Raw genomic sequence first — 15491 nt, 5'->3', positions numbered from 1 at the left:
AGTCTGGAAACACTGAACTTCCTGTTGTCATCATAAGTGCTTCATTTTTTTTAGTGACTCAGGCTGTTGAGGAACCACCAAGGTGTTCCGGCCATGACATTATTCTGCAACACAGCCGTCAGTAACTTATTTATTTCCTGATTAACCCATTCTAATTGCATATGTAAAGCTAACACTTTGTGCTGCAGAAAGATGTGAATACATTAAAGATTAAAAAAAGAGTGAAATGTTTTCTCTTCTGTTCATCACTTCTGATGTGACTGGTTCTGTGGTTGCTCAGACCAACAGGATGTTCTGTAGAATCGTCTTTCTTTCGAGGTTGGAAGAAACAAACAGTTTGATGTTCTGCACTGATAAACAGAAAATGCCGCAGACTCACCGTTAGCGAAGCTTCAGGACCACAGCCGTGAAAATCCAAGAGCATTCTAGCACCACTCTAAAATCTTGCATAACCATCTATTAGTTTGCACAAAAATTTACTGTAATACTTGTAAATAAGTGCAGTGGAGACCATCTTTGCAGGCTCTTTATTTCTGCCTTTGCAGGTTCAGCCAGTCAACACTGAGGAAAATAAATGCAGGTCTTTGATTGGTTGCTTGTTAAATTCTGCATTGCATTGTTTCAAATGTCAGATGAAGCTGGAATACATTTTTATTTGAAAATAAATTAATCTCGTTGTGGCATGAAACACAACAAAACATTTTCAATTAAGCTTAAGTAAAGTAATCCAAACAAGTTTTGTGTCTTTCAGATAACATAAGAAACCAAATATTGTGCAAAATAATTACATTTAGTCTGTTTCTGATAACTTTGTTTGGCTTAAATGTATACAACCAAAGAAACTCAATATATCATTATAAATAGCAGTTTCAGGGTTGTCATTAGCTAACTGGTGAAGTTCAGTTCATCTAAAATAAATATGTAGTTTTATGAATCTTCTTCATGGATTTCTTCTTCCTCTGCCGGTGCTGAAACTTCCTCAGAGGTTTTAGATTCTGCAGAAGGAAAAATGATGTTGATTCACTGACTTGGTCATTTACAACTCAATCTAGTGTAAAGGTTGAACAAACCTGAGAGAATTGTCCTAATGCAGGAACAGATCTGGTTCACATATTCGTTCCTCAGAACCTTCACGTCTCTTTGAAGCTCCTCCGTCCACTTCTGCTCCTCCGCGATTATTTTTTCAAACTGTAATGAAGTGAGACATTTCACTGATGATCCTGATGAAAGCATAAAGCCCAGGTGTGTGCAGGATTCATGTCTGACCTCGTGTTTGTATGTCTCCTTCAGCTCATCCAGCTGAGCCTGCAGCTGCTGGTTCTGTTCGGTCAGAACCTCAGACTGGGCCTGAGCGTCTCGCAGCTGCACAGCAAAACATAAAAACACAAAACAAGAATGGAAAAATATTAATGCAAGTCACAGAATCTCTTTTCAATATCACTTATCAGAATAAATCAGTTTTATTCATGGGCTATATCTATTCTTATTACTATGTAATAAGAATAGCTCCCTCTAGCGGCCACACTGGACATGTCATGCTGAGTGAGATAAAAACTTTATGAAAAAAGTATTATTCCTTCTTTAAGGCAACAATTACCAGGCATTTCTTGATTAGCTGGTGAATAAATACTTTTTGGCTCATATTTCTTTGGGAGAAAATGTGCCTTTGAAATAAAAACAATGTTAAATGTGATGAAATGCTGAAGCTCATAATTTGTTAGGATCTTAGTGGAGATTGAATTAAATATGAAACATGTATTGTCAACAGAATATAAAGACATAAACATGTTTTGCCTCTTTGCGGAGCTCCGTGATCTCTGACGTCAAGTTCTCCAGTTCTGGCTCCTCAACGGCTGCAGATTGTTCAGGATTCTGTGTTTTCTGCTGCGATCAGACAAAGAAATGGATGTTGAATCAGGATTTCAGCACAAAAATAACTTTTCCTAATAGAATTTCACAAATTGATACCTCAAAAGCAACATTTTTATATAATTATAAACCAGGAAAAGAGTTATTTATTTTAGTTTTGTTCCCTGTGCCTGGCTGAAGTTTCCTGCCCATGAATCTTGACTCTGTTTCTCATTTTAATAAAACTTTATCTCTTTTATTCTTTAGACTTAAACACTGACTCTGAACTGTTCTCTTTAAATATGTTTCTCTCCTAGACAGGAGAAACTGCAGCAATTAACTTTTGTCTTTTCTTCTGCAGGAGGTCAAATGAGAGTTTTTTCCTCTCCACTCTCGCCACATGCATGCTCAATATCAGGCTTTGCAGCAAAACTAATTATTGCCTGCTGTTGCTCATCTAGAATAATGACTCCATCCAACCTGCTGTGTTACATCATGTAAGACATTATGTGAATATCAAACTCATGTTGACTGTTTAGACCAGTCGATGGAAGTGACAAGTTTTATTGTGAATTTGGTGCCATATAAATATGCTCTTATAACTGAAACATGATGTAGCAAAAAGTTTTTTACCTTCACTGTGGAAATAAAACACTTTAACACTTTATCAATAAATCTGAAACTGGACTCATGCAGCTCTGATAAATCATTTTCATTTTGAGTTTCAGGCACGTAGAGATTATGAATGTTTATTCTAGAAGCTATAAATAGAGGTTGCACCTGGTCTTTATGGTTTTCCAGCTCCTTCATCAACACCTGCTGGGATTCTTCTGTCTTCTTCATCGTCTCATGGAGAATTTCAACCTTTTTTGAAAAGCTCTCCAGCTAAGAGAACAAAAAATGGAGGTAAGATACTTTCAGAAAACATCCAACTTAGACGTTCACAAATTCCTCCCATTAGCAGCTGAATCTCTAGATTACAAACTTTGCTTGTCTGCAACAACTCGATGCCTTTAACCGGGACTCCTAACATAGATTTCTTTTTCTCCACCAATTGGAAACACAGACTGAAGTTTTCAAACACTCACAAAATGTCCTTGAGTTTGGTGAAAACAGATAAACCTTTTGTGTTTTGGTGTCCAGCTCTGCTTTCAGCTCCTGCAGGTGTTTTTCAGCCTCCTCTCTCTTCGTCTGTTCAGTCTTCAGCTGCTGCAGGACTTCAGCTCTGACTGCAGAACGGAAACAACAGATGTTCACTTTCTGTCAGTCTTTGCACTGATCAGAATCAGTGAAGTGAACAATGTGACTTTTACCTGCTTCACGTCTTCTTTCTCAGCTTCAGTCGGCTTTTCCTCCAACTCGGCTTCACGCTTGGATTCTTGTAGCTGCACCGGAAACAGGATGTTGGATCCTTATAATTAAAGCTTAATTTCATGCTGTATGGGGCATTTTAAGAGCCATTTAGACAAAGAACAACAGAAGGAAAAGTACCAACCAAGCTCTGCTGCTTGTCGTAGTCCTCAGTCATTTCCTTCAGTTTCTGAGTGATCTCATTCACTTCCTCATCTTTCTGCCAAACGTTCCTGTCAGTCAACTGAGGCAAACAGAAAGAGAAGATGTTGAGTTGTTAGGCTGTGTTCGCACAAAAAACATATATCCAAACCAAACAAACTATACTTCTGCTACTTTAAAAAGATAAATGTCCCTTTTAAGATTGATTTTGTTTTGGCTCTTTGGTTAAACTGTTTCACATCATTGCTTCATCATGAAATGGAGGAAACTCGGGACAGAATCTTCTCTCTTACCTCCAGGTCTCTTCTGGCCGTTTCCAGCTCATTCTCCAGCTGCTTTTCAAGGATGTAACTTTGTTTCAAACGTTCTTCCAGCTGACAACACGAAAAGAGAAAATTTATTATATCACTCATGGAAATACAGAAGAAAGCTTAGCTTTTGTTTGACATCCAAAACTCATTAATCATGATACAGTTTGACCCTGCTTCTTAAATAATCCACAACCAATTTTCACAAAGTTATTTCTGGCTGCAGGTTTTGCAGCATTTAATGAAACAATCCTGTTTTGTTTTTTTTGTTTATCAAAAACCACCATTTTGATATGAAACGACAAGAAATGTGCTTTTAAGTGACTAAAAATGTGTAAAGTTTGATTGATTAAAATGAGTTAAAGCCAAAAAGCTGGCTATTCTTCTCTATTGTTTGTAATTCAAACAGTGTGAATGTCACAGAGGGAACTACAGCAGTGATGTGTTTTAGTGTGTGTTACTTTGTTTATCCATGTCTTCGTGACGATGCTCTTCAGTTGATTGAGGAAGTTCTGGCTTCTCTGATTCGCCGTTTTTACCTTCGGCAAAAATCAGAGAAGAGAAGTTTAAAACTGACAGCTTAGACAGTTCAGTTCATTGATCTGCTGGTTAGAAAATGAATCATTAAAAAAGACAGCAGCTTCAATTCATCTGCACTCCATTCAACTGTAGCTTAAAAATGCAACCAAATGGACTCCAGTTGCATTTGGTGATGGTGGGTAAAAGTAAACCAGCCGTTCTGCAGAAGGTCCTTCGCTTTATAAACTGTTTTTATTGTTTGTTTGTTTTTATTGAGGGCTCAATTTCCACTTTATTCAGCTAAATCTGCATTTGCACAAGCATTTTAACATTGTGATTATCAAACAAACTGTCTTAATGCAAGATTATTTCAAGTTAGTAATTGAAGATGCAGAGAAAATTAAAATAAAAATGATCAGAATAAAGAATAAAGCCATAATATTGCAACTTCATTCTCTTAATTATACTCCTTTATTATTATTTTATTAATATGGTCTGATTCCCTGTACATTCTGTGTTAATTGATTTGTTTTTTTCATCTTGCTGAGTTTATATTTAGCAATAAAAAGCAAACAACAACAGAACAGTTACAGGCTGATCCAGACGTTCATGTTTCTGCAGATCAAAGTTGAATTTCTTCTAAAATAATTGCTTTAGGACATTTTCTGATATACAAGCTGTTTCCACTTACAGGAGTCCTCTCTGCCTCTTCACCTCCCACAGTGGAGGATCCATCAACTTCTGTCAAAAACACATTTCATGTCAGTGCATTTAGCCAGAACTGCCTGGATTGTGCATCATTGTCCTCCTGTTTGGACAGAAACATCACATTTATTATGTTTTCCTACAGCATCTTGCAGTTACCGGAGGAACTGCTGTTTGGGTTTTGTTTCCATTTATATGCCACAAAGACGAGTGCGAGAAAGGTCACATTCAGAGCAGCTGCTCTCACGTAGGGAAACAAACTCTGGAGAACGGGAAGAATTTCCTCCACAAAATAATCTAGAAACGAGAAAAACAGAGAAAAAACTAAAGTTAGCAAATCACTCTTCATGTTTCAGGTGAGATGATGACATTTAACTTAAAATCATCATCATATTCTCAGAAATAATTCGCGTAAAAATGAACATTAGCTGCTTTAGCCTTGACATAAATAGCTTTATTGATGCTAATGGTGCCAGGAAAGGAAGCTGGAGGAGAAATTGTGCACAAATACTGAGTTGCACCAGCAGGAGGAACTTTTGAGTTCTGCATAGTTGCAAAAGATGGAGAATTTTTTTAAAGTAAAAAATTCAGAATTTGAGAAGTTAAACGTTTTTGAGTTAAAAGAAAGAGTGTAAACTAATCAGTAGAAATGTGAACCAGGTCGAAAAGGTTTTGGGACGTAATCATGAATGAAACTTTAAATAAACAGGTAAAAATGAATGTTTAGCTCAAACTGAACCTGACAGACCACAACTGCAGACATTTACCTGTCCACTCAGGTAGGATTTGGATGACAACTTTTAAACTCATATTTATCTGTGAACAAAGAAAAGAGACAATTTTTATTATCTTCATAAATGCTGCAGGCTTCACAAGATAAAGTAATGGTTGGTGCAGAACCTTAAGTATTGATTTGGTTTATTTTTTAACTGAGTTTCAGGAAATTTCAACTTGATGCTTGTTATATCTCGATTTCTATATCTATGATTTAACATCTGAAAAAAATTGCTGCTGTGATGTTTACAGATCATTAAATTATAAGGTCAGGAATGTTAACACACATTTAAATTCTCATTTTCAAAACTTATTTTCTTGGGAAAAACAAAATGTTATTTATAAAATGAAATTCAACCTGATACTTGAAACTTTGTGATATTAGAATCACTTCTTTTGATGAAAGTAATGCACGTTGTTTCACATATGAATATCACCATATACTGTTATTTAAAAATAAATAATTTGATAAGGTGACTTTAGAAAGTAGCTTTAAAAAAAACACCATTTTCTAATCTGCTTGTATTATTATTATTTTTTGGTGTTTGTTGTGATGTCAGATTTAGCAATTAGCTAAAATCTGTAAATATGCTGGTGGAGGCTGTAAAGTCACTAAATTAATATTCCAATACACTGACTAAATAATAAAATCAACAAGTGAAATAAATAAGCAATTACACAGATTACATTTGTTCTCAAACGTGTCTGAAACAGTCCAGTTCTTACCAAAGTAAATTAAATTATATTAGATTCATTCCTCTTTAAAACCAACACATTTTTTCTGAAAAATAGAATAAATATTATGAACCAAATGAACCGAACAGTTCATATGAGGTCAGAGATATCAACCCATTTATTAGTCTTAAAGAAAATAAAAATTTTTTTTCTGTTTTTCTTTATCTTTGCTCTTTATTCTCTGGACGACCTGCAGGTAGAAACTCAGACACTATGAAACATCAACTAAAGAATCCAACATGAGTTTCAAAAACAAGATATCAGCACTGATTAGTTTCTTCAGCAAATGTATTTTTGTGAACATTAATTTTGATTTTTTGTTTTCAGTATTATCACCATGCGGTTATTGAAAAAAACACAACTCACCTCCGGCGTGTGAATGATTCATCTCCGGTTGAGACTTTGACTCTCCAGCTTTATACAGCAGATGAAAAGAAAACAATGTTCCTCCTGGCAACAGCGGCCCGGTTTCCTCAGAACTGAAGCAGATTCTGCTGAAGGAAGTTGTTTTGCTTCGACATCATATGGATGAACCTCAGACATCAGAGAAACTGGTTGGACAGTTGTTGCTCCCGTCTCTGCTATGAGGAAATGTCTTTACTTCGGATCACACCCGGCAAAGATGATAAAACACATTATTAAGCTAATTAATCTAATAAATGTAATGGCACAAGCATTAAAAAGATCAAAGTAAGACAGGAAGCAGGCAGTTACATCACTTCCTGACACTTTATGAATGTTAACTGTGCATAGAACGAAATAAAAGTCAGATATTCCCATTTCTAAATGCTCAGCATTTTCCCCAATAGTCTTGCAAATTAAATTTTTATGTCTATTCGTGTTGTTATTGTTAGTCTTTTTTTTGTATGTGGTTTTTAAAAGTTTTTTTTGTGTGTAAATCTTTATACCAGATGCTTCTTTTAAACTCAAACTTCCATTTTCAGAAGAAAAAAGACTTTTTCTATATCTAAAATTAATGCTTAAGTTTGAAGCCAGCAGCAATATATCATGTTTGTTCATTGACTCTGTAGTCAGGTTTTAATTACTATTGCTATCATTTTCTGTATTAACCGCAGCCTGCAGAAATGCTGTGAAACCCATCAGCTGTCATGTCTGTGTGGAACGGGTCTGACCAGCTGGACTGAAGACAGACGTGCAGTTCAGAGGAAATAATGTGAGGCATCTTTCAGCATTTTCTCTTTAAAACTCCTCCCACTTCATTCCATCATCTACAGATTATATCAGTTTCTTGTTTCAGTGAAACAAACAGGTAATCCCATCCTGCTGTCTTTCATTTTTACTCTTCTGGAGAATGTCAACAGAAAGAAATGAAAACTTATCTTGACTCCATAGAACAAGCATGACATCATCTCTACAACAGGAAAAACAAGGTCTGTGGTCTGAGAACAGCAGAAATCATGATGGGCTCCATCAGGCCTAACCCCAACCCTAACCCCAACCCTAACCCCAACCCTAACCCCAACCCGAACCCTGAGCAGCCCGGTCCGGCGGGGGCATTCGCAGTACGTACAGACGGTTTCCCCTGCGCTCTGTCTTTCCTCGACCGTCTTTATGTTCTATCAAACGTTAAGATAGTCTTCTACCTAACGCTTCATCCAATTTCCTTATGGGGATCTCTCATATGACTGATCCCACCCTGAAAGGAGGAATAGTGAGTAAACCAGACTGTCATTTTTCACTCCAACTTAGATTCATTCCAGCTGATGGTCTATATCTTGTGGAGCTACTTCAACCCGAAAAGAGAGAATAATAGAAATTCAGACTTTTAGTTCGTCCTTCCACTTAATGTTCCACTACTGCTTGATTTCACTCCAGTTTTTGATTGGTGTCTTGTTGGATTTCTTGAACCCATAAACCAGGAAGAATATTGAGAAAACCAACTTTAAGGTCGTCCCTCCACTTCGTTTTCTACTCCAACTTAGCTTCAATCCAGTTTAGGATAAAATTCTAGAAGATTTACTTTGACTAACCTCGTCCTACATTTCCTACACCTCACTGGCTTCTTGGCTAAACCTAACCATTGCCACTTTGACCTTTCATGACCTTTCCACAAGTCCTTCCCTAATGCTAACCACCTTGGAGAGCACACCTAAGTTTCCTCAGATTGTAGGATGATTGCTTTTTTGCAACTTTCAGGATTGTAGTTTCACAATTGGAGTCTTTGTTATTTTAATTGACATAACTTTACTTCATATCTTTTTAGTTTGAACATGAACCTTACCTTAGCTTATTTCTCAATTATTAGATAGATTCATTCAATAATTTCTGTTTTCAGTTTTATTCCATATTGCTACTTCATTTATAAAGTTATCTACTTATTTAATTAATTTTACTGTTAGGAATAAAATTAGTCAGCTTAGACTTCATCAGGTTTTCTTTGGTTAGATGGGATTTTAAGACAGTCAAGTGAAAGCTTTCTCATCTCCTTGGGCACGACCAGAGGACGAGGGGGTTGCGGATGGCGTGCGGTGGCCCGTGCATTACATTCAGCTGTCGAAAAAGTTTTTATCAACCTAACTGGACCTAACTGGTCCACTTACCTCTGACCTTAACTCTTTCACTGTTAAATTAGGAATTATCTCATTTTTTTCCCAATTTGTGAAACGTAACACCACCTGATTTCAACATTTCTCAAGTGAAGACCTTCTTTAGTTTCCTGATTAAAGTCTCACATCCACAGACAGGAAATCCTCTCAGATTCTCTGTTTTCACATCAAACTTTGAGAAATATTATTAAAAAACATAATCTTTTACACTCATCTATCAGTTCCTGAAACTCATTATTGTGTCAGAAAAAGTATGGTTTACTGGCGCCACCATGTGGAAATTGGTGAGTATTAAAGTTTTGAGTCAGATCATAATTTTATTTAAATAAAGGAGGCAGCTGGAATTATTTTTGCTGATATTTGCATCATTTTTTTTTTACAGTTTTCTCTCATTCCTTAGATTAAAAACAAATGTTCATATATTTGAAACAAACATTTTCACAGTCGTTTCAATACTTAATGAAAAAAAACATATTTTCTAATTGCTGAAATTTGACCTGACAGAACATGAATAAAAATCTAAATAAAATGTATTAAAGATGTTTAAAAAATATAAGTCACAAGGCAAAACATTATCGTGAAATAAAAAAAACAATGAAACAAATCAATACTTTTACAATTATTCTGTTTTTATTTCATGGGTAAATTTATTTATTTGATGTATCATTATTAATTGTTAATAACTGTATTTATTTACTCAATTTTGAATGAAATAGCTCTCAATAAAACAACCATTATAAAAATTTCTGAATGAAAAAACTGGATTATTGATCAGAGGATTTAGAAATATTGCCCCACATCGAGCAGCAAAGAAATCAGTCAGTCAAAGCAAAATAAGAGCATAAATATATAAAAACAAAATAAAGAATAAAATACCAGAAGCTATTTTTCTGAGATGAAAAATATCTAAGAAATAAATATTTAATGTCATATTTATTTACATTAAATATTTAATTTAGGAACCATGACAAGAGAGTTCATCCTTATATTGTTTGAATTTGTTTTATTTAATTAGATTGATATATTTAACGCATATTGGCCGTAATCTGACTAAACCTTTTTAGACATTAGACACGTCGCGTCCGGGTCCAACAGCGACACCTGGTGGTGCACGGGTTGAAGTGCAGACTAGTGACAGAGCAGAAGATCATTTGATAAATGAGCTCAGAGGTTGGAAGGCCTCTGTTCCATCACCCTAATCTTCATCTCCCTCCACAGATTCTCTACCAAGTTGCCACTCTGGCTCAATTTCAGACATATTACTCAAAATCCACCAAAACATGTTGATAAGATTAAATATTTGCTATGTGGGATTGAACTGTGCCCTTTTATTTGACATTTTTTGAGCTCACAGTTTGTTTTATCTGACCTCATGTTGTGTGCTGAGTAAATACATGAATGCAACTTGATATTTATCAAGGGTGTTGTTTGTTCGGTGCTCTGATTCCTGGGAAACAAGAAGCTCTTTCCAGTGAAAGTTCCATTGAATCACAATGCAGACAGGATCTGCTCAGTGTTTGTTGTTTGAGTCTGGGTGTCTGATCCTGTTCGCTTATTAGGGCCGGGAGGCGTCGGTCTGTTCAGAACAACACTGAAGCTGCAGGCTGAAACTCACCACATAGAGACGAGAAGGTAATTCTTCAACACAACTTTGATGATGATGATGGTTGTCTTGTCATTTTCACATGATGTTTGTGTTGCAATTCATTATGCATTAGTTTTCTGTCTGTAGAAAAAAAATTTATCAGCGCAGGTTGCATCCCAGTCGTCTCCATCATGAAGATCCTGAGTTTGTCTTGGTTTGGATTCACCGTGTTGACTTTAGTCCAGGCAGTCGGTGAGTATTTACTGCAGCAGTATGTGCTGGTATTTTGTTTCTTTATTTCTTGAAATATAGAGTAACTACTCTGTAGAAAACCTAAAAACATTAATTACATTTCTTTTGAGAATAAAATGGTTGCAATTACAGAGAGCCTGGTCGGCTGTCAGATATCTTTGCAGCTGCAGTTCTGGAAAATCTTTATTTATTTTGCACTTGTTTTGTGCCTGCGTCTCTGCATTTTATTGCCATGACCTTCACTTGACCTTAGTTATCTATCCTGGGTTAAAATTTCACAATAAGCTCTGTCTGCTGCCAGCTCTTGTGCATGGAGCCCGTTTGTGTGCAAACTCAATTTTGTGTCTCATAAAACTGTTTTTGACTGTTTGTAAACCTCCAGTTTCCTAAACCTGAACAATATAATTTGTTCTAAATGAATTGGATTAAATAGAAATTTTAAAACAGGTGCAACATAAGAGAGCCCCATTACTTAGGAACAAAAACATGTTTTGAAAAGAAATGGCATGAAAAGTGTCTCTGGATTCATGTATAATTGTGGAAAATAAAGTTGAAAAGTCTCATAAAATTTACTGATTTAAACAATATTTGCATTTTTGATTTATGATTATTTTCATTTATTCATATATTTTCAACTGTCGGCAGCCATTCCAGTCACAGACGATGATTTTGGTCCAACAGGAGGTAAATGTTCTTCAGTTTTTTCTTTCATCAACTATTCTTTGTGTTTCCTGTCAATAAGGGAAACATGACGATGTTTCACAGCAAGCTCTGTAGAATCGATACTGTGTGTGTAAACGTCACTTTTCATAAAGTTGTTTTGATTGCTTAAAGAATCAGGAGTGAATTAAATATAGCATTTGATAGACAATGTTATATTGTCTTTGAAATATAACATGAATGTAAAAGTAAAGTTATTTAATTGAAGACTCTTCTGAACGATGCTCTGTCTGCAGACGCTCCATTCGATGATTTCTATCCTCATCATCCACCAACCCAAGGTAAGTCTTTTTTATTATTAGTTTTATTTACATTATTCTGTTTGCATCATGTCATTTTGACAAAGAAAGAAGATGAATATAATCATAAATACATTTATAAAACTTTAAATTGTAAATGTGAATATAAATAAAGTGTTTTTCTTTAGATTACGGTCATGACTGGATGGAAGGAACTGGTCAGTTTCCCCCCATTTTTAACGTATTCAGAATCATATTCTCTAACTTGTCAGCATTAATAAATCTAATATACCTGTAACTATTTAAAGATGGAGACTCTCACTGGGACTTCTCTTGCCCTGATGGATGGTCGATGCACAGCACGCAGTGCCTCCTCTTTGTTCCCCAGAATCTGACCTGGAATGAGGCAAAGGTAACCGAGAAAAGACATTTCACATCAAAATGGTAAAAAATATTATATTATTAATTGAATATTGGCTCCAATTAACTGTACAAGCTTCTCTATTCATGCTGCTAAATTCATGTTCATAGTTTAGCACCTTTGTTTTTTTTTACAGTTCACAGTCCCAATGCAAAGCAACTTTTGATTATTTAGCATTTGGGTCATTTGGACTTGATAGAGCTTTAAAGGAATACGGGCCGTTTCCCGGGCTGAACATTTCTGTCCTGCCACTCACTGAAGACTCACCTGCTGATTCTATAGCAAGTTTAGACACAACAGTGATATTGTTCTCCATTTGGTTTTCAACTGTGTGTAATTTCTGTCTTGTCTTTAGAAAAACTGTGCATCCAAAGGTGACGGTTCACTTGCTGCTGTGTCTAGTGACATTCAAGCTGATGAGATTTACAATGAGATGGAAAGAGCTGGGCATCATGGCGGACAAGTGTGGGTTGGAGGCAGCAGAACATCCCAGGTAGATAAATCATCCTTACACAGTTCAAAACCAGGTTTTGTCTTCAATCTGAAGTTGAGTTGGTTTGATTTTGTCCTGTAGGTCGATCCCTCTTTCCCTGCCTTTGCTAAGTTTTGCAATGAGCAAAGTTCACACCATGAGAACGACTGTCTGCAGATCTCTTTTGGTGGGAAATCAAACTTAAACTTTTTTTATTTCACTTTGAACTCATACATATTCTCATTAACAAAATATGCATATAAGTGGTTTGTACTGTGGATCACAGAACTGAATATTGTGTTTGTCCTGTTTGCAGATCATGGCTCTGGATGCTGGATGCCACCAAATGTGACGCTGAGCTCCCGTCTGTCTGTGCAATCCTCCTCTACTAGATGAACTTGCATGGTGTCCATACAAGTTAGCATGGACACCAGCCTCTCATTTCCTACATTTCCTAAAATGTTTCTGCTCTGTTGCTTTAAAATAACAAAAACTGACCAAAGGCACAGACACCTGCTGCTTGTAATGCAGGAGAAAGCAACCTGTCCCTTCTGACAACTTTCCAAATAAAATCTTTAGCAATGATAAAAAAAGAAATGTGTGTGTGTGTGTGTGTATATTAAAGCAACACATTTTTCTCCCTTCCATTTTCTTAGAGTTTCTGTTTCATTGAATACAGTTACATAATCTGTACTGCTTAAATTTACATGTTTAAAAAAACATCTAACATGCCTTTAAATTAGATTTTATTCTTGCAGATGGTAACTTTAGTACGTGTCAGAGCGATTACTGTCGTCACATTTTGACATCTTCCTAAAGTTTGCCTTATTAAAAACAACTCTATCTCTAATTAAACACCTCACTCCTATCTCTCTGTGAGGAGTGTCTGTGACCTTTGACCCGCCCCTTTCTGTTTGTGCAGCGTTAGTCTCTCTGATGCCATCTGAGGTCACCACAGCTCCACGTTTCTCCCGACAGAGAAACCCAGTGGGGGGCCAAAGTTGGATTTGGATTTATGTGTCCTCAAAATTATTTTAGGTTTTTGACTTTTCATGCTCAGCTGTGTAATCAAACTTTGAGCATTTTTATCAAAGAACTGTATCAATGTACACAAGAATCCAGAAACACAATATTCACATCGGAAATCTTTCTGTTAAATATGAGGACAATCCTGCTTTACGCCTCTCTGTATAAACAGTTTTCCTTGGACAAGAAAAGGTGACAATAGTGGTTTTTTTCCTGTTGTCACATGCAACTGACAAAAATGTTATCAGTTCATAAGCTTGAAAAATATTGTATCAACAAACTGCAGGTTGTGAAAGAGAACAAACATAACTTCACACGCTGCACATTAAACCAATATTTAGTTTTCCTGAAATTCAAAGGTGGAGATGTTTTCAGAGCAAACAGACTGACAGCTCAGTTACACTGGACCTGATTCACCTTCTTTCTTTCTTTCTTGGGAACCTTTTTAACTTTTTACAAGTTTTTAGTAAGAAAAAACAAAAAGTGTAAATGTTCTGCAGATTGTTTTTTGTAGATCATATATATGGCACCATTAAAATTCAACCGTTCAGCATGACCTCCAGTGAAATATGATAAACCTGAATGATAAGCAAACAGCTTTTATCCTCAGAGCTTCTTAGTTCATGACCTTGACCTGAAAACGTCTCTGCAGTCATAAACATTTACAGCCCACAGCAACATATTAAAGCACAACCTGCATATGCAGCTCAGGAAACTCATGAAAACCTTCATAGATGACATACTACACATTTATATTTAATCACTTTTCTTTTTTACATTGATCAATCTGATATTAATTTATTCTGAGGAATATTTTTTATAACATTACTTTATATCTGGATTTGCATGAATATTTAAACCGAATCTAAAGACCAGCTTTATTCCAGAAACCATCAATGTGAGCTATAGCTTATTATTTTATTCATTTCCTAACTTTTCCTCATTTTCTTTCATTGACCTAAACATAATAACTACAAGGATTTTTATTCCATGCAACCGCAGAATAACCCTGTTCATGTTAACATTTGCAGGACTGGAGGAATGCAGACTGAGGCCACTGCCTAGAGGAACCAAAGCTAACGTTCTGTTTTCTCAGAGCTCACAGGAAACACAGCACAGCTGAGACAATGTGGTCCCACAACATGCCTGATATAAGATGAGAGTTTTTATGGCAATCTTAATTATTCTACATCAACACACGGCTGCAGTCAATTGCAACAACTGAATCAAAGTTGATGATTCAGTTACATCTCAGTCAAGATGTAACAAATATGTTACATCTTAACATCTCTGTTACTTTTTGACAGAGATGTTAAGTTGCAACAAAGATGTTAAATCTTAACATATCTGTTAAAATGTTTCTTTCTTTCATTCTTTGTTTTGTTCTTTCTGTCTTTCATCCTTTCTCTCATTGTTTGTGGTCATATTCAGTGCATCTTTTTCACCTCCTCTGACGAGGGGCTGCGGACGAGGGGGCTGCGGATGGCGTGCGGCGGCCCGTGCATTACATTCAGCTGTCGAAAAAGTTTTTACCAACCTAACTGGACCTAACTGGTCCACTTACCTCTGACCTTAACTCTTTCACTGTTAAATTAGGAATTATCTCTTTTTTTCCCCAATTTGTGAAACGTAACACCACCTGATTTCAACATTTCTCAAGTGAAGACCTTCTTTAGATTCCTGATTAAAGTCTCACATCCACAGACAGGAAATCCTCTCAGATTCTCTGTTTTCACATCAAACTTTGAGAAATTTATAAAAAAAACATAATCTTTTACACTTATCTATCAGTTCCTGAAACTCATTAT

The 15491-nt window shown here is 36.0% G+C and overlaps 2 protein-coding genes across 2 annotated transcripts; one reads left to right on the top strand and one right to left on the bottom strand.

Moving 5' to 3' along the window:
• Positions 1-531: 531 nt before the first annotated feature.
• LOC129376492 (golgin subfamily A member 6-like protein 1) lies at positions 532-5704 on the bottom strand. The gene is made up of 13 exons (XM_055056108.1): positions 5660-5704; positions 5052-5189; positions 4879-4928; positions 4130-4207; positions 3654-3734; positions 3344-3442; positions 3125-3233; positions 2971-3077; positions 2629-2733; positions 1795-1884; positions 1267-1362; positions 1071-1188; positions 532-995 (listed from the first exon to the last, which is right to left on the bottom strand). Exons 1-13 carry the CDS (start codon positions 5700-5702, stop codon positions 928-930), a joined length of 1182 nt encoding a protein of 393 aa, XP_054912083.1. The 5' UTR covers positions 5703-5704; the 3' UTR covers positions 532-927.
• Positions 5705-10548: 4844 nt separating this feature from the next.
• Positions 10549-13250, top strand: LOC129376659 (type-2 ice-structuring protein-like). Its single transcript, XM_055056249.1, has 9 exons — positions 10549-10600; positions 10717-10805; positions 11451-11489; positions 11762-11806; positions 11953-11982; positions 12073-12176; positions 12541-12678; positions 12760-12844; positions 12974-13250. The coding sequence occupies exons 2-9, from the start codon at positions 10745-10747 to the stop codon at positions 13051-13053; spliced, it is 582 nt and encodes a 193-aa protein (XP_054912224.1). The 5' UTR covers positions 10549-10600; positions 10717-10744; the 3' UTR covers positions 13054-13250.
• Positions 13251-15491: the final 2241 nt, after the last annotated feature.

Source organism: Poeciliopsis prolifica, unplaced genomic scaffold (genome assembly GCF_027474105.1).
Source record: "Poeciliopsis prolifica strain line A6 unplaced genomic scaffold, Auburn_PproV2 SCAFFOLD044, whole genome shotgun sequence".
In the NCBI taxonomy this organism is placed as follows: domain Eukaryota; kingdom Metazoa; phylum Chordata; class Actinopteri; order Cyprinodontiformes; family Poeciliidae; genus Poeciliopsis; species Poeciliopsis prolifica.
This window is presented reverse-complemented; position numbering and strand designations above follow the sequence as displayed.

Coding starts and splice junctions, on each gene's coding strand:
- LOC129376492 (XM_055056108.1), bottom strand. CDS start 5,702: ATGAGTTTAAAAGTTGTCATCCAAATCCTACCTGAGTGGACAG. Junction 3,078..3,124: donor CACTTCACTGATTCTGATCA/GTGCAAAGACTG, acceptor TCCGTTCTGCAG/TCAGAGCTGAAGTCCTGCAG. Junction 1,189..1,266: donor AGGAGACATACAAACACGAG/GTCAGACATGAA, acceptor ACTTCATTACAG/TTTGAAAAAATAATCGCGGA.
- LOC129376659 (XM_055056249.1), top strand. CDS start 10,745: ATGAAGATCCTGAGTTTGTCTTGGTTTGGATTCACCGTGTTGACTTTA. Junction 10,806..11,450: donor GACTTTAGTCCAGGCAGTCG/GTGAGTATTTAC, acceptor AACTGTCGGCAG/CCATTCCAGTCACAGACGAT. Junction 12,177..12,540: donor TGACCTGGAATGAGGCAAAG/GTAACCGAGAAA, acceptor TCTTGTCTTTAG/AAAAACTGTGCATCCAAAGG.